At 43.8% G+C, this 25,089-nt stretch overlaps 2 protein-coding genes, 2 long non-coding RNA genes, 2 other non-coding genes and 1 pseudogene across 8 annotated transcripts; all 7 read right to left on the bottom strand.

Moving 5' to 3' along the window:
• Positions 1–297: 297 nt before the first annotated feature.
• Positions 298–4,039, bottom strand: LOC136464751 (uncharacterized; annotated as a pseudogene).
• Positions 4,040–6,752: 2,713 nt separating this feature from the next.
• LOC136464752 (ATG8-interacting protein 1-like) lies at positions 6,753–10,155 on the bottom strand. The gene is made up of 3 exons (XM_066463706.1): positions 10,000–10,155; positions 8,127–8,947; positions 6,753–7,311 (listed from the first exon to the last, which is right to left on the bottom strand). Exons 2-3 carry the CDS (start codon positions 8,940–8,942, stop codon positions 7,210–7,212), a joined length of 918 nt encoding a protein of 305 aa, XP_066319803.1. The 5' UTR covers positions 8,943–8,947; positions 10,000–10,155; the 3' UTR covers positions 6,753–7,209.
• Positions 10,156–10,713: 558 nt separating this feature from the next.
• LOC136464754 (rRNA 2'-O-methyltransferase fibrillarin 1-like) lies at positions 10,714–13,769 on the bottom strand. Its single transcript, XM_066463707.1, has 7 exons — positions 13,691–13,769; positions 13,272–13,606; positions 12,702–12,797; positions 12,522–12,599; positions 12,263–12,439; positions 11,258–11,326; positions 10,714–11,138 (listed from the first exon to the last, which is right to left on the bottom strand). The coding sequence occupies exons 1-7, from the start codon at positions 13,707–13,709 to the stop codon at positions 10,962–10,964; spliced, it is 951 nt and encodes a 316-aa protein (XP_066319804.1). The 5' UTR covers positions 13,710–13,769; the 3' UTR covers positions 10,714–10,961.
• Positions 12,067–12,140, bottom strand: LOC136468291 (small nucleolar RNA snoR60). The gene has a single exon (XR_010761806.1). It is a non-coding gene; the product is annotated as a small nucleolar RNA snoR60 (small nucleolar RNA).
• On the bottom strand, positions 12,959–13,033 carry LOC136468294 (small nucleolar RNA snoR60). The gene has a single exon (XR_010761809.1). It is a non-coding gene; the product is annotated as a small nucleolar RNA snoR60 (small nucleolar RNA).
• A 6,162-nt stretch (positions 13,770–19,931) lies between the features above and the next one.
• On the bottom strand, positions 19,932–21,110 carry LOC136464755 (uncharacterized). 2 transcript variants are annotated; one of them, XR_010761265.1, is made up of 3 exons: positions 20,565–21,110; positions 20,370–20,453; positions 19,932–20,250 (listed from the first exon to the last, which is right to left on the bottom strand). It is a non-coding gene; the product is annotated as an uncharacterized lncRNA (long non-coding RNA). The 2 variants fall into 2 exon arrangements; XR_010761264.1 differs by having other exon boundaries at positions 19,932–20,263.
• A 2,685-nt stretch (positions 21,111–23,795) lies between these two features.
• Positions 23,796–24,657, bottom strand: LOC136464756 (uncharacterized). 2 transcript variants are annotated; one of them, XR_010761266.1, is made up of 3 exons: positions 24,542–24,657; positions 24,096–24,458; positions 23,796–23,993 (listed from the first exon to the last, which is right to left on the bottom strand). It is a non-coding gene; the product is annotated as an uncharacterized lncRNA (long non-coding RNA). The 2 variants fall into 2 exon arrangements; XR_010761267.1 differs by having other exon boundaries at positions 23,983–24,197; positions 24,296–24,458.
• Between the last annotated feature and the right edge of the window lie 432 nt (positions 24,658–25,089).

Raw genomic sequence — 25,089 nt, forward strand, 5'->3', positions numbered from 1 at the left:
TAAAACCACTTTATTATGTACATACACAACACATCAACGGTATCAGGACAACAAGTCAGTACATACACAGGATACAAGAGACAGACAGTTCCGACCGACCCTAAACCAAAAGAGTTTGCGGTTTGTCACATCCAAACACCCCCCCAGAATAAACCTTCTAGTATCCCATGACGATATTAGATGGACATCCGATTACTTACTATCTAAATTTAGAATTGCCACTAACTGCATGTTTAGCACAAGTTGGCATCCCCCCCCCCCCCCCCCCCCCCCCCCCCCCCCCCCCCCCCCCCCCAGTCATACCTGCTGAAGCAGAAGTAAAAGAAGCTAATTCCTTCATCCTGTAAAAAGATTATTATGGTCAGTGCAAAGGTTAGCTGACCCCAGGCTGCGCCACCGGGTGGAAGGACCAGTTCTTTTTTGGCTCAGATGTCATCCCAGCAACTTTCTCATTCGCCCACCAGTCAGATCCCACGCTTGGCTCCACGTTAGCAGCATCGACGTTGTTGAAGTTGAATTCTTTGGCCAGGCGCAGGGACAGGGACCGCCTTGCTTTCTCAGGCAAGTCATGGTATGTTTCGTCGAGGTGATCACCGTTGCTGGTGGGCGCAAGGTGGAAAGATGCCGTGCCAGAATCCCCAGGAATTGCAGTCTTCTTCTCTAGGCAGCGCGCAACATCTTCGACGGTCAGCTCAAATGACACCCGATGATCCATAGCATGCTCATTGGGTTGAAGTCAGGCAGAGAAGTCAACAACTGGTACAGCTGCTGTGATGTGGCCATCCAAGAGGGACCCACCGTTGCGCATATGGCGGGGTATCAACTTCTGTGTTGCAACGCCCTCACCATCCAATATCTTAGGTGGCTCACGAACTGGGAATGAGTGTAAAGTGCTGCGTGAGGAAGCCAGCATCTCAGGGTCAGGGAATGGGGAGGAAGTGCCAGAACAACCTGAGCTTGGAGATATCAGGCGCCCAATTGGGCCGTCTGGGTAGTTTGCATACGACTGAAGATCACCAGTTTCACCATTCTTGCTGTTGTTGATCGAAGTCAGAAGCTTTGCATATGGAACCTCCGGAGAGGAAGGGGTCGTTGATGGTTCAGTTGTGAAGGCCGAGAACACTGGAGGTGAGACTAGTTGTGTCTCATGTGCATATGGCCCAATAGCAAAGATGGATGGTGTCCCCATGGGGGATTGGGAATTCGGTGAGAGGGGCGAAAAAGGTGGAGCTCCAACCCTTGGTGATTGTACGATTGATGTGGGTTCTGATTGAAGGAAAGAAGCAGGAGAGGATGGAGGTGCCACAAAGGGGAACACAGGAGGCGACAGGTGCATCTGTCCTTTGAGGTGCAGGTTCTGGGACAAGTGCAGCATGGTTGACGCGCATGCGCCGGCCATTCTTCTCGGATCCAAAGCAGAAGTACACGCTCAACCGATCACCATTTCCTTCTCTGCAAACAAAAAGGAGCAGTTAACACAGAAAGAAGCATAACTTGGTGATGATATAAAACCAAGAATCAGAATGAGATGACTCTGCACTGCATATGAATGAGAGAATAAAAGACCTATGTGTAATGTAATCATCAGTCAGATTGCAGCACAACGTGTCCAATCAGACACATTATCAATCAGACACAATATCTCAGCGAATCAATCAAATGCCTGTGTGCTATTTTGCTGCATCCAACATTAAAAGAAAAGGAAAATGGCATCACCACGGCTAAAAAGAACGCCCCAGAGATATTTGCAATGGATGGAGAAAGACACAGGCTTTTTAAACATGTTCTGAAACAATGGTATCACCATGGAGGGAAATTTGCTTTCATTTAAAACTGAAGTTCAAAGATAAACTTTAACGGGTGTATAATGTATAATCCACGAAATGATTGCCAATTCTGCAAGGTACCATTTTGAAATCTCTGGAGAACAACAATCATAAGTTTAAATCACAGGCCCTCAGAAACAAACAAGCTGGAAGAGGGAGGGTGGACTAATAACAAATATAAAGATGAAAACCTAGACACCAACCTGTATTAGAAAATAAACAATAGGACCTAAAGTTGGAATTTAAAAATAGATAGAAACAGCTGGTGACATATCGCCAGCAGCGAAAGTATCTTTTTGTCCCATGTAGTCCAACGAATAATTCAATTTGACCATTTCAGCTATCCCCCTTTCTTTTTCCGAGGCATTCTCTTGCTATTTACAATGCCTTTTCATGCATACTCTCAGTGCCTGAAACTGTACAAACCATGGTTTCAAAGGCGACAAGGCGTACTAGACCCTCAAGGTGAGCTGAGTACGCTTGGATGTCCCCTTTGAAACAGAAGAGGTACAAATAAGGCAATCTGTACATGTCAAATGTACTACTCATCCTATAAAGTTTCTAGATGAGAAAACAGAGCATGTGTCGAAGTTCCAAGAAAAATGTAATGCAGGGACCAAACTTTTGTCTCATTCCTGATGTACCTTCCTCATGCACCTCCAAAATAGTATAACAAAAGAACATTAACAAATCTAACTAGGTGAAGAGCATAGCCCACAATTTTTCCTTCATAGATACTAAAAGCGGACGTACAAATGAATAGACCAACATCAACATTCTACAGCTGCACCTATACCACCAAAGATAAGAAAAGCTTTCTAGCTCTAGCAAGAATCCTCAGGTCCGAAGCCTTCAAAAATTATACAGCCAACCATAATCTCAGCAACCCAGTTGCAAGTGCAGGGATGTACCAACTGAGCCATATCCCCAACCCCCCAAAGCAAAGCGGAGAATGCAAGAACAAATCAGAAGCTTTCTACTATTCTCTTCGCTTGCCAAGTTCTGTAAACATTCATTTCCCTTTGTAACACCAAAAACCTATGGAAAATATATTTATGGAAAAAAAAAGACTGACCACTCAATCCAGTGACATAAGATGTAGTTTCGAACACTGACACGGTCCCAAAATTACAACTTTCCACTAATTACTGTTGTACTCTATGTATAAAACTAAAAACAAACTGAAGTCCAATCTCATTGAATGGAAAATCCATGCATCTAAATTTTATATCTACACCCTAAATACCCGACAAACTTACTGACAACCAAAATCTAGAGAGTCTGACTACACAACATCCTTCCGTTACTAACTGCAAATTGCAATAATACAATCAAATGCCTACTGAAGTACATGCAAGAAACACTCCATGACACGTGTCCTATGAGATGTAATTTTCTTGCCATGCATATAAAGCCACACAAACAAGCAGCCACAGATGATTAAGCATAACCGTTACACCGCAAACCCCGCACGTACATAGCTGCTTCAGCTACGCAATCATTAAAGGAAGCTACACACAAGTCATCCAACTAAAGGCCATGCAGGACATCACAAGCTTCTAACGTCAATAACAAAAACATGCTGTGATAAGATATTTAAGCACAAACCGGTTCTGCAGGAGGCTGTGTGTGGCTCTCCGCGGTGACGATGGCAACAGCAGCAGTGTTCACTGTATCAACGCTGTTGTGCACAGGCCTCATCTCGCCCCCGCTCTGCATGATTGTTGTGGCAAGGAGCAAGCACGATTCTTCCCAGTACAGGGACCGAACCAGACCTGCGAGATCCAAGTCGTAAGGTCCGTGCTGAGCTGAGATCGATCCGCTTTGCACAGCGCGCCGGAGACGAGGAACCTAATCGAGCCAGGGAGGAACGGAGTTAGCAGAATTCCGATCGGTAGGGTCGCCGCGCACAGGGGAGGACCCGGTGAAGGACACCACCCGACAATTTTTGCAAAGCGATCGAAGCTAGTAGGCAAAATTCATGCATATACACTCGTAGTTGGATCAGATCCGAATATAAATAGTAGGTTAGGGTTTGGGTGGTCGGTTTCGCACAGTAGGAAGGGAAGGCCAAGGGGTGGGCGTACCTGGTGGTGCTCGTCGCCGGCGAAGGGGCCGAAGAAGACCTGGTCGCATGGCGCGTAGGGCGGCAGCAACGGACGCCCAGTCGTCGCAGTCGCCACGAGAGAGAACGGGGAGAGGGAGAGAGTGCAGCGCGCACGCTGGGGGTGATGGAATGGAAAAGTAAAAAAAAAAAAAAGGCAGCCTACAAGTGCTCAAATAATAATAATAATGCTCAATAATAATAATAATAAGCATTATATGTATCTTAAGGTCTCTTTGGTTCTTGTTTTGGTTCAATAGCAAATAGTTCGTTATTAGAGTTTGACCTAGGTGGTATTTTATTTTGGCTTCGCCCTTGCTAGATGAGAAGTCGTGGATAGTGACAAAGACAAGGCTGCCCCTCATGCGGGATGGTTTGGGGTAGGCCTCCTATTTTTTTCTTAATCACTCCCGTGACAAAAAAAATAGGTTTTCTATCTATGTGGTTATAAGATCATAGTTACTATAATGGTTCTTATACGAGCAACCAAAATGTATCCACTCAACTTGGTTGAGAAGCACATTCTGCAGACCCCCTTCCCCCACATTACATTACATTGCATGAGCCACGCCATGTACCACCTACAAGCAACACAAAAGCAACGTTTCATATTCCATGGGCTAGGCTCAATGACCATATATACATTCAACCCAGCACCAAAACAACGTATCATATTCCATGGTCTAGGCTAAATGACCATATATACAGTTAATCCAACACACCTACAGTGTAGCACATGAGCATGTTAGATGCCTAGATGCGTGTGCTAGTTTAGACCATTTTCTATGGTCATAGATAGTTGTATTCTAGCTGTAAGGGGTATATGTCATCGATAGGTTACGCTACTCAAATAGTTCTATTCTAGCTGTAAGGGTATATGTCATCGATCGGCTATGTTACTCAAATGATTTTATTTTCATGTTTTGTCTTTTACGTGTTCAATAATGTAGTGATAATTGTCCCTTTTTTGTTAATATAGGCTAGCCCTTAAATAAGAGGTACATTTGGAGAAACTTTCTTATTTGCCATTAGAAGTTAAACTGGTGTCGTATTTGCTATTGAATTTCTTTTCTTCCTTATTTGCTACTGACTTAAAACTTTCATCCCTAACTGTCATCAATGCATGTTCAGTTTGAGACCGTCAAGCACAACATGTCAATTTTTTCATAATACTCAAAGTGCCCTTACCTATTCAATATAATTCCTCATTGTCGGTTTAACCAAATCCGAGGCTCCTCTCTCTCTCCCTTATAAGGAAGGAAAGCATTTTTCAGTGGCAAATGGACCACTTTTTACTTCTAAGGACAAATAAGGAATTTTCTCCTACTTTTGCTCTTCCTCCATTAGTACTCGTTTGCGTAGGACAAATACTGCAAGTTTGATACCTTGTCTCCCCCTGGAAAGAAAAATCAGTTGAATTCGTGTAGACCTGGCCTGACCCTTGAGCTTAGCAGCATTCCATTTGGCTCTGTACGCAGTGGGTTTGGTTGTTTGTACTTTGTAGCCGTCAGCATCGCCCGGCGCTGATGCTGAGAAATGAGAATGAGCTACCCTCTGCCTATCAGCCTGTGAACGAGATGACCCCGCACCAACACCACCAGTCAGGGGCGGATCTACAAGGGGGGCTGGGGCCCCCCCGCCCCCCCCCCCCCCCCCCCCCCCTACAGCTGGTACATCAATGAAAATATAGAGAGGGTGATGGAGAAGAAGAGGTGGAGGAAAGAAGAAAAATGAAGAGAAAGAAGAAGAAGAAGAAGAAGAGATCAACCCCCCTTAAATCTTGTTCTGCATCCGCCAGCCACTGCCACCAGTCCACCACAACCACCCACATGCCCACATGCATAACCTTGGAAGCTAATCGAACTACTCTGATACAGGGGGGGTATGAGCTCTACTCGTCCTAGCTAGTCCAATGAAGCAGCAGGGCCTTGCCTGCCTTTTTTTTCCCTCTAATCTGTCTTATTTGTCATGATGAGTAGCTACCCTCTGCTAATTGGAGGATCATAACCACCGTGCCACTAGCAGATTAATAAGCACAAAGAAAAACAACACGCGTACTGTTGATTGTATTGGGATGGAGATGTTTAGTCCTGTCTATTAATACAACCCTGTAGGGGATGGAGATCCTTTTCTTTTCTGGGCTTAAGAGCCTTGTATTTTTTTTCCTACAATGTAGGAGCAACCTCAAGAAACTCTATGTATCCTTCCTAATTACTAGAAATGTAGATTTTGATAAAAGGTATTCTTCAACAACTTTTTTATTTGGTTATTCAAGTATAGTTATCTTCTATTCCAAATGTCATGACTCTTTAGAGTGCACACAAGATATAAAAATACTGTTGGAGAGTGAAGAAATATAGAAAAGCGATCTTTATGCAAATAGCTCTCCAAAATCCAAATGATGATTTAGAGAGTGAGCTTTAGAAAGAATGTTGAAGATGTTCTAAATTTGTACATAACATATATTAATTAAAAAAAATAAGTAGGGGGCCTCCCCTTCTGACCCATTCAAAAGTACAGTCCTGTAGGGTATGGCTGTATCATATATCCATAGGCATATACTATATACATGATATGATGTGTACACCTGATCAACATCTCTGCTCAACTCATTGACAAGCTATCTAGATATGAGCTGACGCAGGCCGAGATGACCTTTTGTGCGAGCCAAGGGCCACCACAAGCCAACAACGCCCACAAAAAATACCCCTGCTATCCTTCCGATATATATAATATAATATAATATTAAATTAGTGAGAACAGTTATATGTTAAATGCTATGTTACCCCAGCTATCACCGCCTCACAAGCCACAATAAAAGATTATCAGGTCCACTCTGCAGCAGAAAATATACAACGGAGCGGGCTACAATCGGCTACCTTCACAGTAGCAGCCAACATAACGGTGAAATAAAATTCACTCATACCATGCCCCCATCATATCATATATGCATGCATGAGCGAACCCCAAATAAGACAGTTATACGGTGGGTACAGTATCGCACTAGACAAGGAAACCAGCGGATGTTCCATGAAATGACGAAAAGAAAAGCAATCACACTAAACTCATATATTTACATACCCAAAAGGAGTTTTGGAATTTACATAGCCACCAAACATACTTGTGTTTGCATAAACATCCTCAATCCTTGGACCATTGCTCCAGTTTTGCCCTATGGATCAGTTCTGCCCTATGGATTGTCTTCATTTTGAGCCGATTCTCAAGTGATACATAATAGTATGGATTCAGGATGCTGATGGGATCACAGACTGATTACATTCAGCTTGCACGGGCATGTCCATGGATACCGTGACTTGGATGGTTGCCAGCAACAAGAATATCCTTTATACGGTTTAATGGTCCAACCGCATCATTGATTTTCTGAAACGCAAACAAGTCTGCATCCATTAGCATTTGCAGGCGCCATATATAATTGAAAAAAAGTAAAACAAATAGCTACCACAGCACAAAACACTAGCATGCTAGTAAACAGATACACGAGCTTGCTAGTAAACAGGCAGGACTTCAGACAATCCACACATTTCAAAATTCTGGAGCTGTAGCATGCTGCATGCAAGATGCCCATTTGTAGTGAAATTCTCATTGCTGGCAAGTGCAACTTAAAAAGCATGCTCGCCAGGATATTTATGAATATATGACACAACAACAAGAACCAATATCAGAAAATCGAGAGAGAAAAAACAAGCTGGTTTGACGCAGTTGTACGATGGCAGAACAACAGTACCAACAGAAGTTCAACCCTCACACCACAGCAAACTATTAGAATGGTTATATAACCCATGGACATCGAATTCAACTGGACATACTCCACAGCTACTTAGTCCTTTGTAACTATGATAGACATAATCAGACAAGGATCAACATAATGCTATGGTGGCAATTTTCCTTTGTAATGTATTTTCCGGACAGTTTCACTAGGACTAAGGTGCTCCTATGACATGATTCACTCGCTTCCTAATTATATGCTCATATCAAGTACGTTGCGAGTACTTGGTTATAAGGTCAGTAACTATGATAGACATAATCAGACAAGGATCAACATAATGCTATGGTGGCAATTTTCCTTTGTAATGTATTTTCCGATCGGTTTCACTAGGACTAGGGTGCTCCTATGACATGATTGACTCGCTTCCTATTGCTTGTTGCTAGAAAGAAAAGGTGAGCTTTGCAATTACCTCCTTGTTGCTAGAAGGTGGTATTTTGACCGGCTGAAACTGCAGCTTGCCCTTATGCCAGCACCGCCCCAAATATGCCAGGCCCACCAAAGCAGCAGCGGTCGCGACAATAGGCCAGAAATTATTACTTTCCTTTGCATTCTTGTACAGGGACAAAAGCTGCTTCTTCCACCATGCTTCACGTGGGCCTGAACCAGCAGGTTCACTCTGCTCATCAGATGGAACAACCTTTGATGAACCAGTTATGGGGTTCAAGTTATGCAGAGTAGGCTCCTCAGTTTTCTTCTCATTCCTACTCTCTGTAGCTGACCAACTTAACTCATTTTCAGCCTCAATTGAGCTGTAAATAGGCGATGAGAACCCAACCGGTTCTTCCCCGACCAAACTCATGCCTTTCAATGCCTTGCCATCATCAAACGCCATATCACCCAAGGAAACATCCTTCCCTTTGTCAAAGGATGGAATGCTGGGGACGTCATCCTCCAGCTTATGCTTGCAGGTCTCTTGGTATTTCTCATCATCACCCTCATTGGAAACTGCATCTGGGCTGCCAAGCTCCTTGGGAGGTTCTTTGCTGTCAGCGCCTACAAGGAGGCTCTCGACTTCACTCTGAGACGCCGAGAAGTGGCCAGACATCAGTAGCCCAGCGGCCAAATCATCCCCTTTCGCGCCATATTTCTTAGCTTCGGCTTCCTCACAAGGTTCAGGTCTCCTCGGAGCAGGCGCGGCCGCGTATGCTGATGCAGTCAGTTGCACGACTTCCCAGTCATTCCCGCGTGGAGAGGTCTGCTCAGTACCGCTCTGGCCAGGCTCCATCTTCCCTGCGATTATTAAAGCGGTGAAGCAAACTACATAAGGTTAGAATTAATGCGTAAAATTAATTTAGGTCAGAGAATGGAACATGCACAGCCTCAGCAGTACAGTACAGTACAGACATCAGTGAAATCATTTCTTGAAAAATTATCAGTGAAATCATTGTGTGATGGGGGGGCTGCTCAATATCTTGGCTGTGATATGGTACCCAGGGTTTTACTTGAGAATTAGAACTCCAATTTAGGCAAGTGATTTGTCACGACTCACAAGTGGTTAAACAACCCCAGGAAACTGCAGAGTTATTAATTAATTAAAGAGTGATAACAACAGAAAGGAAACCACAGGACAGGACAGATGGAATCCAGTCACTTGTCCGACAAATAAAATAATGGCGATGCCTGTGCAGTTGGTTCAGGCATCCTCATGTTTCATGTACCAATCAAGGCAAGGGAAAAGAAACGCTCTAGACTTGTGACTAGAACCGGCAGTACTGTACTACCGAGTGCTGAATCGTGGTACGAGCAAAGGGTGAATGATATGGCACACCACTTAAGATTGTTTGTTTGTCCATCAAGCACAGATGTGGCTGTAGTAGCCTAGTAGTTAGGATAAGTACTTTTTTTAGGACAATAAAGTGGAGAGATGAATTCACTGGTACAGACTCACACTCAGTTGCAGCCGGCGAATAAGCCCGCTACTACTAGTACTAGTAAAAATTAAGAGATGATGGAAATCAAACTGGCACTCCTACTGGACTGGTGTGAATGAATGAATGAAGCAAATAAAATCGCAACACCACGTCCCTGGAAGTGTATGCATGTAAACAAAAAAAGCGGGAGGAAACAAAAAGGATATAAATAAATAGATAAATCACAACAAGTCGGGCGCGACATCCAATTGCTTCAATCGATCTAGTAAGGCCGGGTCATCTCATTCTCATGGCAAACCCCCAACCCCGACGACGAGGGGAGGGGATCCCCACCCGATCTCACAGTTGATTAGGGAAGAGAAGGGAAGGAACGGGACGGGAGGCGGGGGATCGGAGAGGAGGCGCGCGTACCAGCGAGGAGGGAGGGGACGGGGGCGGTTGCTTGCTCTCAGGAGGCGGTGGTGGAGTCGCGGTCGCGGAGGTCGTCGGGAGGAGAGGGAGACGGAGGTGGGGAAAGCAATCTAAATCAAGCTGGCGTTGTTGGCGTTGCGTGCGGAGACGTTTTCTTTCAACCCCCACCCGGACGGAACGGCATCTCCTTGCAACCTTACCGGGTTGGGCCCATGATTTTCCGGATGGAGGCCGAATAATACCAACAACCGCTGGCGGGCAGTTTTTGCTGCTCTACCTTCAAAAAAAAAAAAAAAACGTTTTTCCAGACAGGTTGATATTTTTTTTTTCTAAAATAAGACTGTTTTTTAGCCCTCGGAGGCACAATTTCCTAATTGAAGCTGGGCGGGTGTTTAGCTTCTCCGAGCTCTCCCCCCCTCTCTCTCTACTACCTTTTCTAAGAAAATAGTTTTACCAAACTTTTTTGCTTTTGAAAAAAAAAATCTCCATTGGTAAAGCTACTTTATGAACCGAATTAAAAAAAAATGTTATGCTTTGTTGATGTTGCGAGCGCGATATTTCAACAAGGTGACACATTGTTTGTTATATAGAGCTTATGTGACTCCAGCTCGAATGTTATGGCTAGAGTGGAGTTTAGTGCCTTCTTGATTAAAAAGAGCCATTGTGGCAACTCTTAATCCTCGAGCAGGCTGAGGATTGCGACTCGGATTCCTAAGTTATGCCCAGACCCAAAGGGCAACAAATCCAAGCTGATCGCTCAAACGTTTAGCATCAACAAAAAAAAAAAACTGCTGTTAAACCAGCAACACCGCATGAGATCCTCACAGCCGATACAGTTGCGGCTAAACCAGCATCACTGCAGGTCTGTCAAGATAGTAGATGCTATATAAAATACTTCAAAGTTTCTTTCACCGCAATACAACATAGCATCTTTGGTAGGCAAGACAAGCACCGATTCCGCTCTAAGAGGTAGCCTTCTGCTTCTTGGGCATCCTGTAGCCACCCACAACACAGGCATGGTCACGCTCGTAGGGCTCCAAGGTCACCTGCTCGGCAGGCTTGAACTGATCCGCCTTGAGCTTCTCCACTTCAGCAGCAAACACGGCCTCAGCGGGCAGGGTGGAGTCAATACAATTCGCCTGAGCAAAATATTTTGTTCTTGTTTAGATCAATGCAGACCATGACTATCTATCTAAAACCGATGATACAGAATTAACACGAGAAAAAACCAACTCCTGGTTGTGTAGCTGCAAAGTACCTTAATTGAAATGACAAAGTGGCCACCATTCTTCAAAAAGTATGAAGCATTAAGGGCTAAGATCCTAGCCTGCAGGATAACACAATCACGCAATGTTTAAAAGCTGTAAACCACGTGTTACAATTTCCCTTCCCCCAACAGAAAGGGTTGCCTCACATTGCGAAATTTCTAGTGTATGTGTATGAATACGAAGCTAAGAGAAATCGTATGTATACAAGTATATAACCATGGATCCCCAGATTCGTTCAAACTGCATATTGAACAGCACCAGACAATGCACTGTTGCATGACCAAACCAAGGTAGTGCTGCCAATGTTACTGTTCTATGTCAAAAACAAAACTGAAACTTAGTATTATAAACCCATCAAGCAACAAACTGTTCTAAACTACAATGGTCCAAACGGGGTAAAGGCAGGTGATTCCTAAATATCAGATACACAGTTGGAATCGAATAAATTGAGAAAATCAACAAAGTTGGCACCAGATGACAACAAACAGAAAATGAAACTTATGATCAATAACAAATGTGTGAAAAACAAAGACGATTCAAGATTCTAACATAGAAGGGCATTACCAGCTCCAAATAATGAATCCAAGTTGACAAACATAGCAAATAAGATTATCAAGAAACATGTATCAATAATCAATAAAAAGTAATGTGCTATAGCATGAATTCTGAACCATAAAAAAGGCTGGATCGTCAAATATGACATAATCAAGAAAGCAAACAGAAGAAATGGAAATGCAAAAAGAAAATGTAAATAGCAAAAAAAAGTAATAAAGATAAAAGTTTGGCATTGAGCACAACAGGCATCAGAAACTCGAATCTGCATCATCCAATTGATGTCCTGAAGGGGAATCCGAGTATGCTCATCATTTGCTAAGCCCAATATTGCCGAATCAGAATCAAGAGAACATAAAGGCAGGGAAGTAAACAACACTCAATTCAACAATGTGACAGTCCAGTGATTCAGACACCTGGCCGCAAGGAAATGATAGGAATACCTGGTCTGGCTGTGCAACATCAGAGAAGATAACATCAACCATGCCAACCAGCATCCGGTACCTTGCCGGGTGCCTGGCATCCTCAATAATGGGGATCACATTGGTCCTCTTCTTTGCCATGTTGACAAGGTCTCTTCCACTCCTGTGAGAGAACTCAACAGCATAGACCAGTCCATCCTGCAACAGCATCCAAATTCTTAAGACAACAGACTAAACAAAGCCAAGAATCAGTAAGAGACTTTTGTGATAGAGAGCTCACCGGTCCAACAATATCAGACACATGAGAAACAGTTGTGCCAGAAGCAGCACCAAGATACAGCACCCGAGTACCAGGAGCCTAAACGTATTAACAAATTGTCAGCTATAACATCGCCACAGATTCTACTTACAAGAAAGCAAATAGAACTTTTGCACATTCAAGATAAGCAAATCAACTTACAATCCAGATGTTGTCAATGCCACCAAGCACAGCAGCAGCCAACTTGGAACGGAAGGGGTTCCAAAGCCTGTATTCAACCTTTGTTCCATCGTCATTCTACAATGCCCAAACAATCAAACAGTAGAAATAAATCAGTCCTACGACCGAATCCCAATGGATGAGTTTACGAAACTACGACATTACAATTATTCAGACCAGTAATTTATCCTAGAAATGGAAAGGGAAACTAAACAATCTACATATCATTTGGGCATGAGGGCATCAGAAACTCGAATTTGCATCATCCATTTAGATGTCCTGAAGGGGAATCCGAGTAAGATCATCATTTACAGAGCTCCAAACCCAGAACGTTGTCGCAAGATAACAGAAACAAATAACACAAAAACAGAAGAGTTGACCTTTGACAATATACAGAATTATTGAAAACGCAGCAGTCGACTATGTAAAACAGGCCAGCTCATTCGTAGTACACACAAGTAATATCTAGCTCATTCGTAGTACACACAAGCAATATCTATCCAATAATAAAAGGAGAAAATAGGAAGGGGACATAAATAAGTAGTAGCGAACCTGAACAGAGACACGCTTCTCTGCGTAGACAGACTCTCCCGGGACCATGTTCTTGGTGCACAGCGCATCCTCCTTGGACTTGGAGATGAAGACACCGGCGTGCTTGTGCGGAACCACGACGGCCTTGCTCCCTCCTTTCATGCCACCACCGCGGCCGCCCCTGCCACCGTCACCGCGGCCACCCCTCGGCGTCCTGCCACCTCTCCCGCCCCTGCCACCACCGCCGCCTCTACCACCGCCAAACCCCCGGCCACCGCCGCCCCCACGGCCGCCGCCATCGAACCTGCCTCCCCTCCCGCCGCCATCGAACCTGCCTCCCCTCCCGCCGCGCCCGCCTATAGGATTTAACGAAGGAATAAGTCTTAGTCCGGCTGCGGCAATGCATGGAAAAACAAGGATGGGGGGTTATGGTTAGTTACCTCTAGCCGGTGGCCTCATGGTGCTGAGCCGACGAAGAGCTTGTAGCCGCCGCCGCCGAGCGAGGGTTTAGGGTTTTGGTGGGGATTAGGATTGCCTGGGGAGATGAGCGGGGAGGATTTTATAGAGGAGAAGTAGGGTTTGTGTCTGATCAGGACCGTTGGAACGGTAGATTCTGAATGGACGGTCAGATGGCGCAGCGTGGGAATAAACATTCACTAATAAACATTCTGATAAGAAATAAAACAAACAAGTCAGGATGGCCGAGTGTAAGTCGTCAGACTCAAGTTCTGATCCTTCTGACATTGACATTTATTTTTCTTTCTTTCTCCTTTTTTTCTCCCCTTTCCTACCTCTCTTACATGATTTTTCCATTTTTATTTCTTTCTCTTTTTTTCTCCCCTTTCCTACCTCTCTTACAAGATTTTTCCCCATTAAATGTTTCTACTTCTCTTTTTTCCCCTTTTCGCCCTTTTTATCTACTTCTCTTGCTTAATACTCTTTTCCCTCCCCTTTCCTACCTCTCTTACATGATTTTTTTCTCCATTAGATGTTTCTACTTCTCTTATTTTAATTTTTTTATCCCTTTTACTTCACTTAATTATCTTTTTTCACCCCTTTCCAACCTCTCTTAGGCTCCGTTTGGATGCGCATTTATTCATCTAAATCTACATGTGTTGTGAAGTGTATTGGAGTGGAATTGAACTAAATTACATTCCATTCCACTCCAATCCACGTGGATTAAGGTGGACACACATGCATCCAAATAATACCTTAAATGATTTTTTCTCCATTAGATGTTTCTACTTCTCTTACATGATTTTTAAACTTATTTGAGAAGAACTTTCTCTTTTTCCCCCTCCCCTTTTCTACCTCTCTTACAGTACATTTTTTCTCTATTAGATTACCAGTGTGCTGCTCTTCTTCTCAGTTTCTTTTAAAAGATTCTTCTTCTGAGTCCAGGTCATCACTCCCAAAAGAAAATGAAGAGTCATGAACTCATTGCACATTACTAAGGCGCGTCCAATGTTGACCTTTGCCAATTCCTTGTTCATGCATGACGACGACGCTTGTGTTCTCACTAGTCACTACTGAGCTTGTCAAAGTCTTATATTCTTGTGGCATGTTCGCTTGGTCGTAAATGATCGTAAATTTTCAGCTAGAACAGTATTTTTCTCTCATACCAAACCAGCCAGCAATAATAATCCACGATCGAATATGATTGTATCAGCACCAGCCGAACAGGCTGATAGTGAAAAAGGTCTTATATTGCCATTTATCTGACAAATCGTTGTGGAAAAAATCGAACAAAAAAAATCAAGAACAATCACACGGTCTCACTCATAACGATTTTAGTTAGTCCCGCCGTCCATAACTTTGTTTTGTGTAGCTTGCTGGTCGCTATTCCGCTATTATTTCTCATTGACAAACCCTTTTTTCTATGCCATGTGTCACCGGTTTCTGTATCAATGTCAAGAAAGTACCGAATCCTAGAGCATTTTTATGAATAATTCATTCAAGGATTAGATTAGAGGTAGTATAGTAACTATAAATTTACATCATAGTGTTGTAGATGTCCTAACGTGCTATTTTCGTACCGTGCACTGTCCAAAAAAATAGACCAAAATACGGGGTCTTTCGTGCCACCATGTCGATTCTAAACACGGCATGACCCTCGTGTTCATAACATGTCGAATTTTAAGCCATGCCAAAAGGTCGTGACATGGTCTGTCCTCATATGGCACGACTCCATGTCCCAGCTCTAACCAAGAGCTTCCTCTATTCCTTGTTCAATGTTCACCCCTACACTTGATCATTCATCACATCTAAAAAGAGTGTACATACATGTTTATTGCCCGATAATGCATTTGGTTTGGCACGCATTTCGGGTTGAAGCCCACTGACCCAACAATAAGTATTATACTCTCCCTATCAATTAGAGATTTGTCCCCATATCGAGTGTCATATACTTTCACCGGAGCGAACCGATCATAGGTCAGTTGGTTAGACTCCTTGTGATGGAACCTGCCTATTCGGGTTCAAGTCATCGACTTGGCACGGATGCTCATATTTTTCTGGATTTAATTTAGGATTTAATGGCGCTATGACGTCCCCATCAACAGCGAGGCGCCTGCGGTGACTTTGTGAATCTCGAGATCTGCCGGCTCAGTCCTTCGGAGGTGCTCATAGGGGTTGTGTTTGCATACGTGTGTTCACAGAGGTGAGTGTACATGCGTGTTGAGCGGCCTCGTTCGGCTTGCTGAAACTTAGTTGAAACTGGCTGAAAAATACTGTTCTGGCTGAATTGTTGTGAGAGAAAAACACTGTTCTGGCTAAAAAAATAAGCCAAACAAGCCGGTTTCTGGGTAAGCCGAACAGGCCTACTTGACCTGGCACCGGCAATGACCCTCATGCTATCACTGCAAGGTCTAGCCTTGACCCAGTGGTAATACACTGTTGAATTAAAGAACCGACAGTGATACCCTATGTTTTGGGATATGACGGTCGGGTTTGGATCTAGCTAGCTAGCAGTGGTCAGTCCAGCATGGATATGAAGCAGTGTCTTGTGCAAGGATACACTAGTGCATAGGTGGGTTTCAATCTTGGTTGGGAATTGGCTTTAATCCTGGTATCTTTAATCTCGGGTCACCCCAAGACCTCTTGCCTCACGCGTAGATCCTTTATCAACTCAACTGCACACTACATGTGATAGAGTCCTAGGCCCTCTCCTTTTGAATTAACCTATAGGGGACCTTTAGTATCAGGTGGGAGACCTCAAAGTTTCCATAGCCTTAGCATTAGAAGATGCATTATCTAAAGTGATAGAAAAGATTTTATCAACCAAGCCATACTCCTCAACAACAAAAGCAATGGAAGCAGAAATGTTTTCAGCAGAATGCTTAACTTGAATCAACATAAGACCAGCAATCTTCTTTTGCAATTCCCAATCAGCATTCACATAGTGAGCAACAACAGATATGTAATCCTCTTTAGCATTACTAGACCATATGTCAGAAGTCAAAGCAACAGATGCAGAAGCATGCACACAGTTCCTAATCATAGCACGACGTTCAGCAAATAACTTATCCAGATCTCTAGTGGTGGTTCTTCTAGATGATCTAACAAATCTTGGGTTATGAGAATTTTTAATATATTCCTCAAATGCATCAGTGTCACCAAAACCAAGAGGAAGATCAAGCCTAGCAATCAATCTACACAGTTCAGTTCTAGCAACAGCAGGATCATAGTTCCAATTATGCAAAGACCCATCAGCATTAAAAGCTAGTCGAGACTGAACCCTAGAAGCATTATCAAGTTTATGTTTGCAAGATTTTTGGTGCCTAAGAATGTGACCAGTATCAGCAGCAGATCTAGCACTCAACACAGTTCTACACATCTTACATATAGCTCTAACACGCACATCGACACCATTAATCTTCTCATAAACCTCCTCAAAGTCACCCCAGCACTTAGACTTGCGCTTACCAAGTCCAAAAACAGCACCAGAGGAAGGAGTACGAGTACCATTACCATCAGCATTACCATTAACACCAGTGCTGTTGGAGTGGGTGTTAGAGTCCACCGTCCCTGTCTCCGTTGCCCCTGCATTGACGGCATCGACGTCGATCGCCGGCTGTGTCCCATGGGTGGCGTCATCAAACACCGCAAAGGGGTCACGGCCGTTGTCGTCGTGCTCCAAGGACAGCCCAGCTGTGACCAAGTCATCGTCGCCAGTCACAGGGAACATGGCATCGTCGCCCTGCGGGTCACACGCCATGGGGCCCTCGGCCGCGGACGGCTGAACTCCAGCACCGTTCCTCAACGGTGAGCGACTATGGCTTGGCCGCGGTGCCATTGCCCGTCGTCCGTCTACGCCAAGGCTAGTTGACGACGAGGCATCGACGGCAGACCTGCAAAGAAAAAGAACACAAAAAAGAAGAAAAGGATGAGAAAATGATCCCAAAAATAGAATTAAAACACTGAGAAACGTATAGATCTAGGGGCTAGGGTTAGGGTTATGAATGGGGATGGACTTGCCTGCGCAATCGGAGCCCAGCGCCGGAAAAGACGAGGGCCACACAAGGGCAAGACGGGATTAAGAAGGACGGCGAGCGACGGCGGAAGAGAGATGGGGAGGCGGGCTCACATGTTCATCGACAAACAGAGGAGAAGGAGTAAAAAGGAAGACGGAGAGGGACTGAGGGAGCAGGGAACTCAGGGAGAGGTGATGGAGTGGCGGCGATATCACCGGATCCAAGGACGACGGTCGCACCGGCGGCAAAGATGGATTGACGAGAGGAGGCGAGTGGCGACGAGCGAGAGCGACGAGCGACCGAGCAGGTGTCGAGTGCGGCAGCGGTTGGGAGGGGAATGGGGTTAGGGTTAGGGTGGGGGTGGGGGCGGGGGGTCACGGTTTATATATGGGGAGGAGGAGGGAGTTCTTGGGCCGGCGGCCACCGGCCTGCTTGCCGTTGGGCCGCTATGGGCCTACCGTTATTTTGCGGGCCGTGCCGTGTCGGCCTGTGGGCCTAGGGTGCGGCCCAAGCACGGCCTGCACCCCCATGCCGTGCCAGCCCGGGCCCATTGACCTTTGGGCCGGGCCGGGCCTAAATAGCGGGCTTCGTGCCGGGCTCACGGGCTCGGGCTTTGTGCCCAGATATAAGCACTTGCACAGCGACGTCGGCGGCAACCAGGACGACCCGGGGATTAATCATGGGCGGCGGCGGCGCATCCTCCTCGTCGTCGCCGTCGCCGCCCTGCTTGTTGCCGGCGACGACCTGTAGGTAGATCGCGGCCACCTCCAGGATCGTCGCTGTGATGTTGGACCCTACAAGGTATCTGCATGCAATGCAATGCAATGCAATGCAATGCAAAATGGGTGCAGAGAATGAACACAAATTAATTAACAAAAAATATATTACTCGAGGAATATATAATGCATGGAATGGGTATATATCTTACACGAAGGGCTGGTAGTCCTTAAAGGTGACGACGGTGGCCGTGGCGGCGGCACCGTCGTGGAGGCCGTAGATGGTGCACTCGCTGGCGGTGGCCATGACGACCGCCGAGGTGAGTGCCAGAGCCAGCGTGGACAGGCGGAACAGCAGGGTCACCAACTTGGAACCATTTGGCGGTGCCGGGGGTCATCCATCACATGGCAGTCGGAACCGTACATGATGACGACGACGACGACGCACGCTGAGTCGCTGAGGATGAGCAAATCAAGATGAATCAAGAGGGAGGTTGAAGCAGCCACAAGATCGATCCTGGAGTTTTTCTTCTAATGACGATAAAATAAAGTCAGATTGATATATAGTGAGGTTTATTTATGGGGATATATATCATGCCGCAGCGCTAAATGGAAAGTGACAAAGTGACAAGGAAACACACACACACACACACTATGATATGGTTATATATACTATACGATATAAAGTAAAGGCAATAATTCGTATGGATATGGATTGATCCATTTACATATTTAGAACTGAAATTCGAGTACAACGTTCCCTGAGATACAGCAGGATATAACATGGGCGTGCTTTTGTAGATTAATCTTCATCTCTTCTCTTCTCTTCTCTTCTGTTGTTTCTGCTTGTATATTTTCTCTTAGTATGATATGGACACAGAATGTGGTTCTTGGTACATACAGTACCATTTTATCCTCCCAACCAGTTTCACCATTAGAGTAAAACAAAGGATAACACTACACCACAACACCAAGATTAGCGATCGATGGTCTGACGCTAAAAGCGACTACAGCGACGGATAATCTGACGCTAAAAAGTTATAGCGACAGACTTCTGCAGACGCTGTAGGTCCTGTCGCTAAAAATCTTTAGCGTCAGACAGTACTTTTAGCGTCAGACAGTCTGTTGCCCTGAATTTTTTTAGCGACAGATAGTCTGCTGGTACTCTTTATCGACAGATAGTCTGCTGGTACTCTTTAGCGACAGATAATTTGAAGTTACAAATGTTTTTAGCGACAGATGGTTTGACGAGATCATTTAAATGCATTTAAAAAAATAAAAGGCCATTTGGTTGCAAATTAATACAAAAGTAACATCATTGTGCACATTTCTCATACAAATAGATTCATTCATGAACCTGAAACATAGATCCATGATCAGATAAAGTTACTATGCTTCAGTATGATGTATTATTACAAAAGTAGGAATCACTCCATTTTAGATGTATATAAACACTGCTTTCAAAAGAAGCAAAGTTACATGCCTGTAAAAATTGTAAACCTACACAATCAATAAGTCTATACTCTTTCACAACATGATATAAATATTATTGATTTCGTCTAAGTAGTTAACAGCAAAGTTTCTGCTGATCGCGCTAGCTTTTGCGAAAACAGAAAGCTAAGACGAATCAAAACGCAAAGAACTGATCAAAACTCATACATATAACTGTGTCTCCAAGTCCAAAGGCTCTCTCTTCTAGGTGCTCGAGAACTTGGCGTCCATCTTGATCGCAGGCCATGGCAGTAGATCTGGTCTGATGCAAGCATACCTTCGTGATTGAACTGTTCGGTATACTGTATACACCACTCTAACCTGCAATAGGTCACTATCAAGTAATGCAGCCAAACTGATTATAATCAACACAATGCCTTTCTTGGCTCAATCTGTGAGCTTGTGTTTTATATTCATCACAATTATAATGATAGGATTACCTGCTCTTTAGAAATCACACGGATAGGTCCAATTTTGACAGACACATATTTTCCCTTTGCAGACACTTTCTGGGATATTTGACCCTACACAAACAAATCCAGTTCATAAGAAACATGATAGTTACAGAAAGACAGAAGTGGATTATGTGTGGTAATGTAGACAATTAAAGGGTTCGCAACAAAGGAACCATGCACCTAGGAGCTTGCAAGTTCACGGGCGAAGCAACCGGCGTTTCCAGAGCTTTGGCTCAAACTCGTGGCTAGGCCGCGCCTCGGACCTCGGTCATCTGCACACGGTGAGCACCTCCCTATCGCCCTCCACCCCTGCCGCCTCGCTCTCGCTGTCCCCACCACCGTATCTTCATAATCGCATAGTACTGTACTATATATACAGAGACCGAAAAGGTGTCAGTCTTTCATAATTAGTTCTGCTGCTGTTCAATCTTTTGGCCATGTCCATAATGATTTGGTTCACATGGCGCCCTGATCATCACACTACTCTATGCATGCTTGACACGAAAGAACATACAAAGATACACTAGACCTGTAGACCAGCACATCTCCATGCATCACTTTGCATTTCAGAAAACCTGACTGAACTGAAATACTAAGCTTGATTTGAGTAAAAAATGTTAGGTAGATGCCTAGATCATATCCTAGACGCTTTTGATTTGATCTTATTGCTTTGGAGTCTTGCTATTGCTAATTTGAGTTGCAATCTTAATCTTTCTCCGCAACAGGCAATCCTGAAATTCATTACCATAGTAGCAACGAAATTAAAAATCGTTCTGTCATATTATTAATCACGGTACATTTGAGCTGCACAAACTAACTTCCATTACGATGTTAGCCAGACAGATTGATGGACATAGAGTCTTGAACCTTGATCAAAAGATTTATTAAGTTGTGCAAACCCTTAACAGAATCTATATAATTGTGGTGTATTCTACAGCACAGAATTGAAAACACAACATTAGCAGCATACTCATTACAAGCTACGACAGATACTGAAAAACAAGAATGAAAATATAGGACGAGAGAACCTTTTACTTCTTGAGTCCATAAACTCATAATCCAGATAGTGAACATATGACATGACTTTTAGAAACATACTGAGCTGAAAAATGCTCAGCTATAATATACCCTATGTCAGTATACTAGATACTCCTACTTCCAATAATATCCCAATGCATCAAAACATCAAGCCAATCCCCCAATATGAACATAGAATATCAATGGATTAACATCATATGAACAATGTGCATTAATCAAGGTTCATGTTACAAAAACATGATGAGACAAGAAAAAAGTATCAATCGAAATCCGAAATCGTATTCAAAGTTTCACCTAAAGTTTTCACTTGATTGACAGAATACAAGCATTTTTAGAATCAAAAGATCTATCAAGCATACGTTCAAGTGGATGCCAATTTAGTTTAAAAGCACACAAGGAGTGCCAAGTAGGAGTGGCAAGCCTCTGACCCACTTATTTATTTCCTCACATTCAAGTAATATCAATAGTAGAACAAGCAAACATGAGCCCAATAAAATTGATTTATCATCATATTGTACGTATTACATCCCGTTTTGGAGATGATGAATAGGGCCTAAAAATAGCATAGCTCCATCTCCTCCAAAGAAGGCACTAAATTTTGGCTCCTTGCCTCCTCCGAAGAAGACACTGAGATAAACTCAATGCTTGACTGATATTTACAAGAACCGACAATGAAACAAAGAGCTACACTTCCAAAAGAAATGAAACACTGAGCTTTAGTGTACAAAGTTGTTTTCTTAGCCAAGATCAAATGGAACATAATGTATACAATGTTCTGAAGCAATGCTAGATTTACCAATCATGGACATAGCCAAAGAGGAGTGTACTAAAACAAATGTGGAGCAACTCGCATTGACCTGTGCAACTTCTGCTATCGAAATAGCGCTAGCTGTAAGCGACAGTCCTAGGCAACCATACCCCTGTACATTTGAAGGGGAAATCAATGAAATGTTGTGCACGTAGGCCTGACATTCGAAAATAAAGCACAAATTGTTTGGTCTGTACCTTTATTGTACCTCCAGCTAAGCCAAGAGATGCAAGGCTGGGAATGGCATGAAATGGGAATTCTGCCTTCTCCCAATACTGCAGAGTGAAATGAAACCATGTTTGGTCTGTACCTTTATCGTAGACTTGCAGTGCATCAGCAAGTCAAAATGTCATGGTAGAGAAGAAGCATGGCACCTACTACACCACCACAAGATTTCAGCACACAAGACATGTCTTACAAAGAAGCTACTCCATATTAAAAGTTTTGTGAGAAAATCAGAACTATTGCATATGTTGTTTATGAAGTCTTGCTAAGGGAAACTCTAGACAGATAATTGTATTCTTAACAAGTCTGAGTCAAGCAGTTCTTCTCTAGCAGCATAAGACCTTTTTATTGATCTTATCTGGCTACTTCAGTAACCCAGTATGTACATGTGAACTATTTTTATCTTCTTCAGCTTGATGAAGAATATATCTCCTACCATTACTAGTTAAAATAAAAGGTAAATGTCTTTAGCTATGGCTAGTTTGAAACGAAAGGTAAATGAAAGGGTTGAATTGCTAGTTTGAGTTTCAAATTCCCAGTTTGAAACATAAAGGCCAAAAACCAAGGCAACATAAAGTACTGTAATAGCTATGGCCATGAACCTTCAGAAGATAAACAAATGTCAGTATTCGTATTAATACATTTTGGTTTTCATAATAAATTCTGAGGTACTCACATGGCTAAACTCATGCAGTACACCCAAACTACAAAGCTCTTATAAGTTGTAGCTAACTGGCTATACAGCTAAATCTTATGTAAACACCGCAGTTTGAACATGACATACATAAGGACTGTTGGAAGTGACATAACTCAGTCTCTCTCACACACACAAAGTAGTCACACGGCTGAAGGCTTGTTGTTGCTGCTGTAATAGCTTACTTATTCATTTACATAGTTGCATATGCATACAAAGTATAGGACGGTTTTGTGTATGAACTTACCTAGTGCAAGTTGACTGTTGTACTGCAATCAATAGTCTACAGCTACTGACATAGTTGCAGGATAAGCCTGAAATACTAGCTTGCTAGCTAAGGAACACTAAGAAGCCCATTGGTGGAGCCTGGCAGGAGCTAAGGGGATCTCCCTGCGCACTGCCGGAGGAGCAGTCTAAAGGACCGTTGTAGCTGTTGGGTCGTCCTTTTGTTTTAACTGGTGATTACCGAAATGGTGAATAAGGATTTTTAAAAGAATAAAAACATAGAAACAATCTTTCTCCAAAAATGCTGCCCATATTGACTAACCACTCCATGAAGTATTTCTTCACAGATGATATAGGTGAATCGACCAAATTATTGTTGACAAGCCAAATCTCTGACATTGCTGCTACAAAGTATCCAATAGCTATCCTCTACAAGTACAAGAAGCATAATAGCAATAAGAAATCAAAATTTCAAACATTACATGAATAAAAAAGAAATGGAATACACCAACTTAGATAAATAGGCTTGTTTTATTTATCACCTGCAGCACACCTAGCCATTGAATATGATCCAAATCGGCACCATAAGTTAGTTTGTGTTGTCCATGAATGTATCCTCCTACAAGTACAAAAGAACAGAAGGATAAACTCCAACCTGATAGGAATCCCACAAAATGGGTCGATGAGAGCTACTTGGCCAAGAACTAGCGATAAGTATAACCTTGCAAAATCACACCCAATATGAAAAGTTTTGAAGCCTGAATTGCAGCCTTCTTAGTTGCAGTTGTCTTGTTTGGCATTTTCTGTAGTCCAACATCTGCAACTGTCAGAGGTGCAAACATCGAATGTGCTCAAGCTCCATATGTGAAACGCCGCATACTGCTAAAATAAAATTAATCGTATTGGCATTTGCTTGATAACCTGGCATGTGTCACCATTTGCATAGCTACGAGAAAGACACATTATATGTAGAAATCCAAAATGAAATCTGGCAAGCAACGACAAACCATGCAGAAGTATATGTAGACAAGGCGTATTCATACTTGCTGCAGCCACACAATAGCAGGGGCGCATAGGAAGGCATCTACATCAAAAAGACCATGGCAGACCTGAAGAAATTACTGGCCACGATAAGATTACTCGAGAAAAAGTTCAGGGCAGACGTACCTGCTCGAGATCGATATCCTCGCAGTAGATCCACGATAGGAGGGCCCCGTCGTCACCTCCACCAGCGGGGGGCAGGGAGGGGCTTCACGACTGGATTCGCTAGAGGAGGGTCGCCGCTCTCTCTAGCGGCTCGGCCACAGGCCGCCGCTGCGCCCTGGCTGCGCGTCACCCCCTTAGACGCCACCAGCTCTTCTAGATCTGGGCGGCACGCCGAACGTAGAGGACGAGGGTGAACTCTAGCCGAACGTAGAAAGCGACGAGGAGGAAGCAGGCCTCGGCGCGAACGCGAGCAGGGCCGCTGGAAAGCTAGAGGCGGCTTGCGGGAGATGAAAGAAGAGGCGGCGGCGGCTGCGTTTAGGATTTGGGAAAGGACCTAGGTTTGTCACGGTGGGTGGGGCCCATTTTCTTTAGCGACAGATAGACTGACGGTACACTTGGCTTTAGCGACAGACGGTTCAACGCTAAATATGAATACCTATAGCGACAGACACTAAATCGCTAAATGAGGATTTAGCGTCAGATGGTCTCTGGGTTATCTTTAGCGTTAG

This window comes from Miscanthus floridulus, chromosome 7 (genome assembly GCF_019320115.1).
Source record: "Miscanthus floridulus cultivar M001 chromosome 7, ASM1932011v1, whole genome shotgun sequence".
NCBI classification, from domain to species: domain Eukaryota; kingdom Viridiplantae; phylum Streptophyta; class Magnoliopsida; order Poales; family Poaceae; genus Miscanthus; species Miscanthus floridulus.

Coding starts and splice junctions, on each gene's coding strand:
- LOC136464752 (XM_066463706.1), bottom strand. CDS start 8,942: ATGGAGCCTGGCCAGAGCGGTACTGAGCAGACCTCTCCACGCGGGAAT. Junction 7,312..8,126: donor CACCTTCTAGCAACAAGGAG/GTAATTGCAAAG, acceptor TTTGCGTTTCAG/AAAATCAATGATGCGGTTGG.
- LOC136464754 (XM_066463707.1), bottom strand. Junction 11,327..12,262: donor ATGTTGCACAGCCAGACCAG/GTATTCCTATCA, acceptor GTTATCCTGCAG/GCTAGGATCTTAGCCCTTAA. Junction 11,139..11,257: donor ACTTTGTCATTTCAATTAAG/GTACTTTGCAGC, acceptor TATTTTGCTCAG/GCGAATTGTATTGACTCCAC.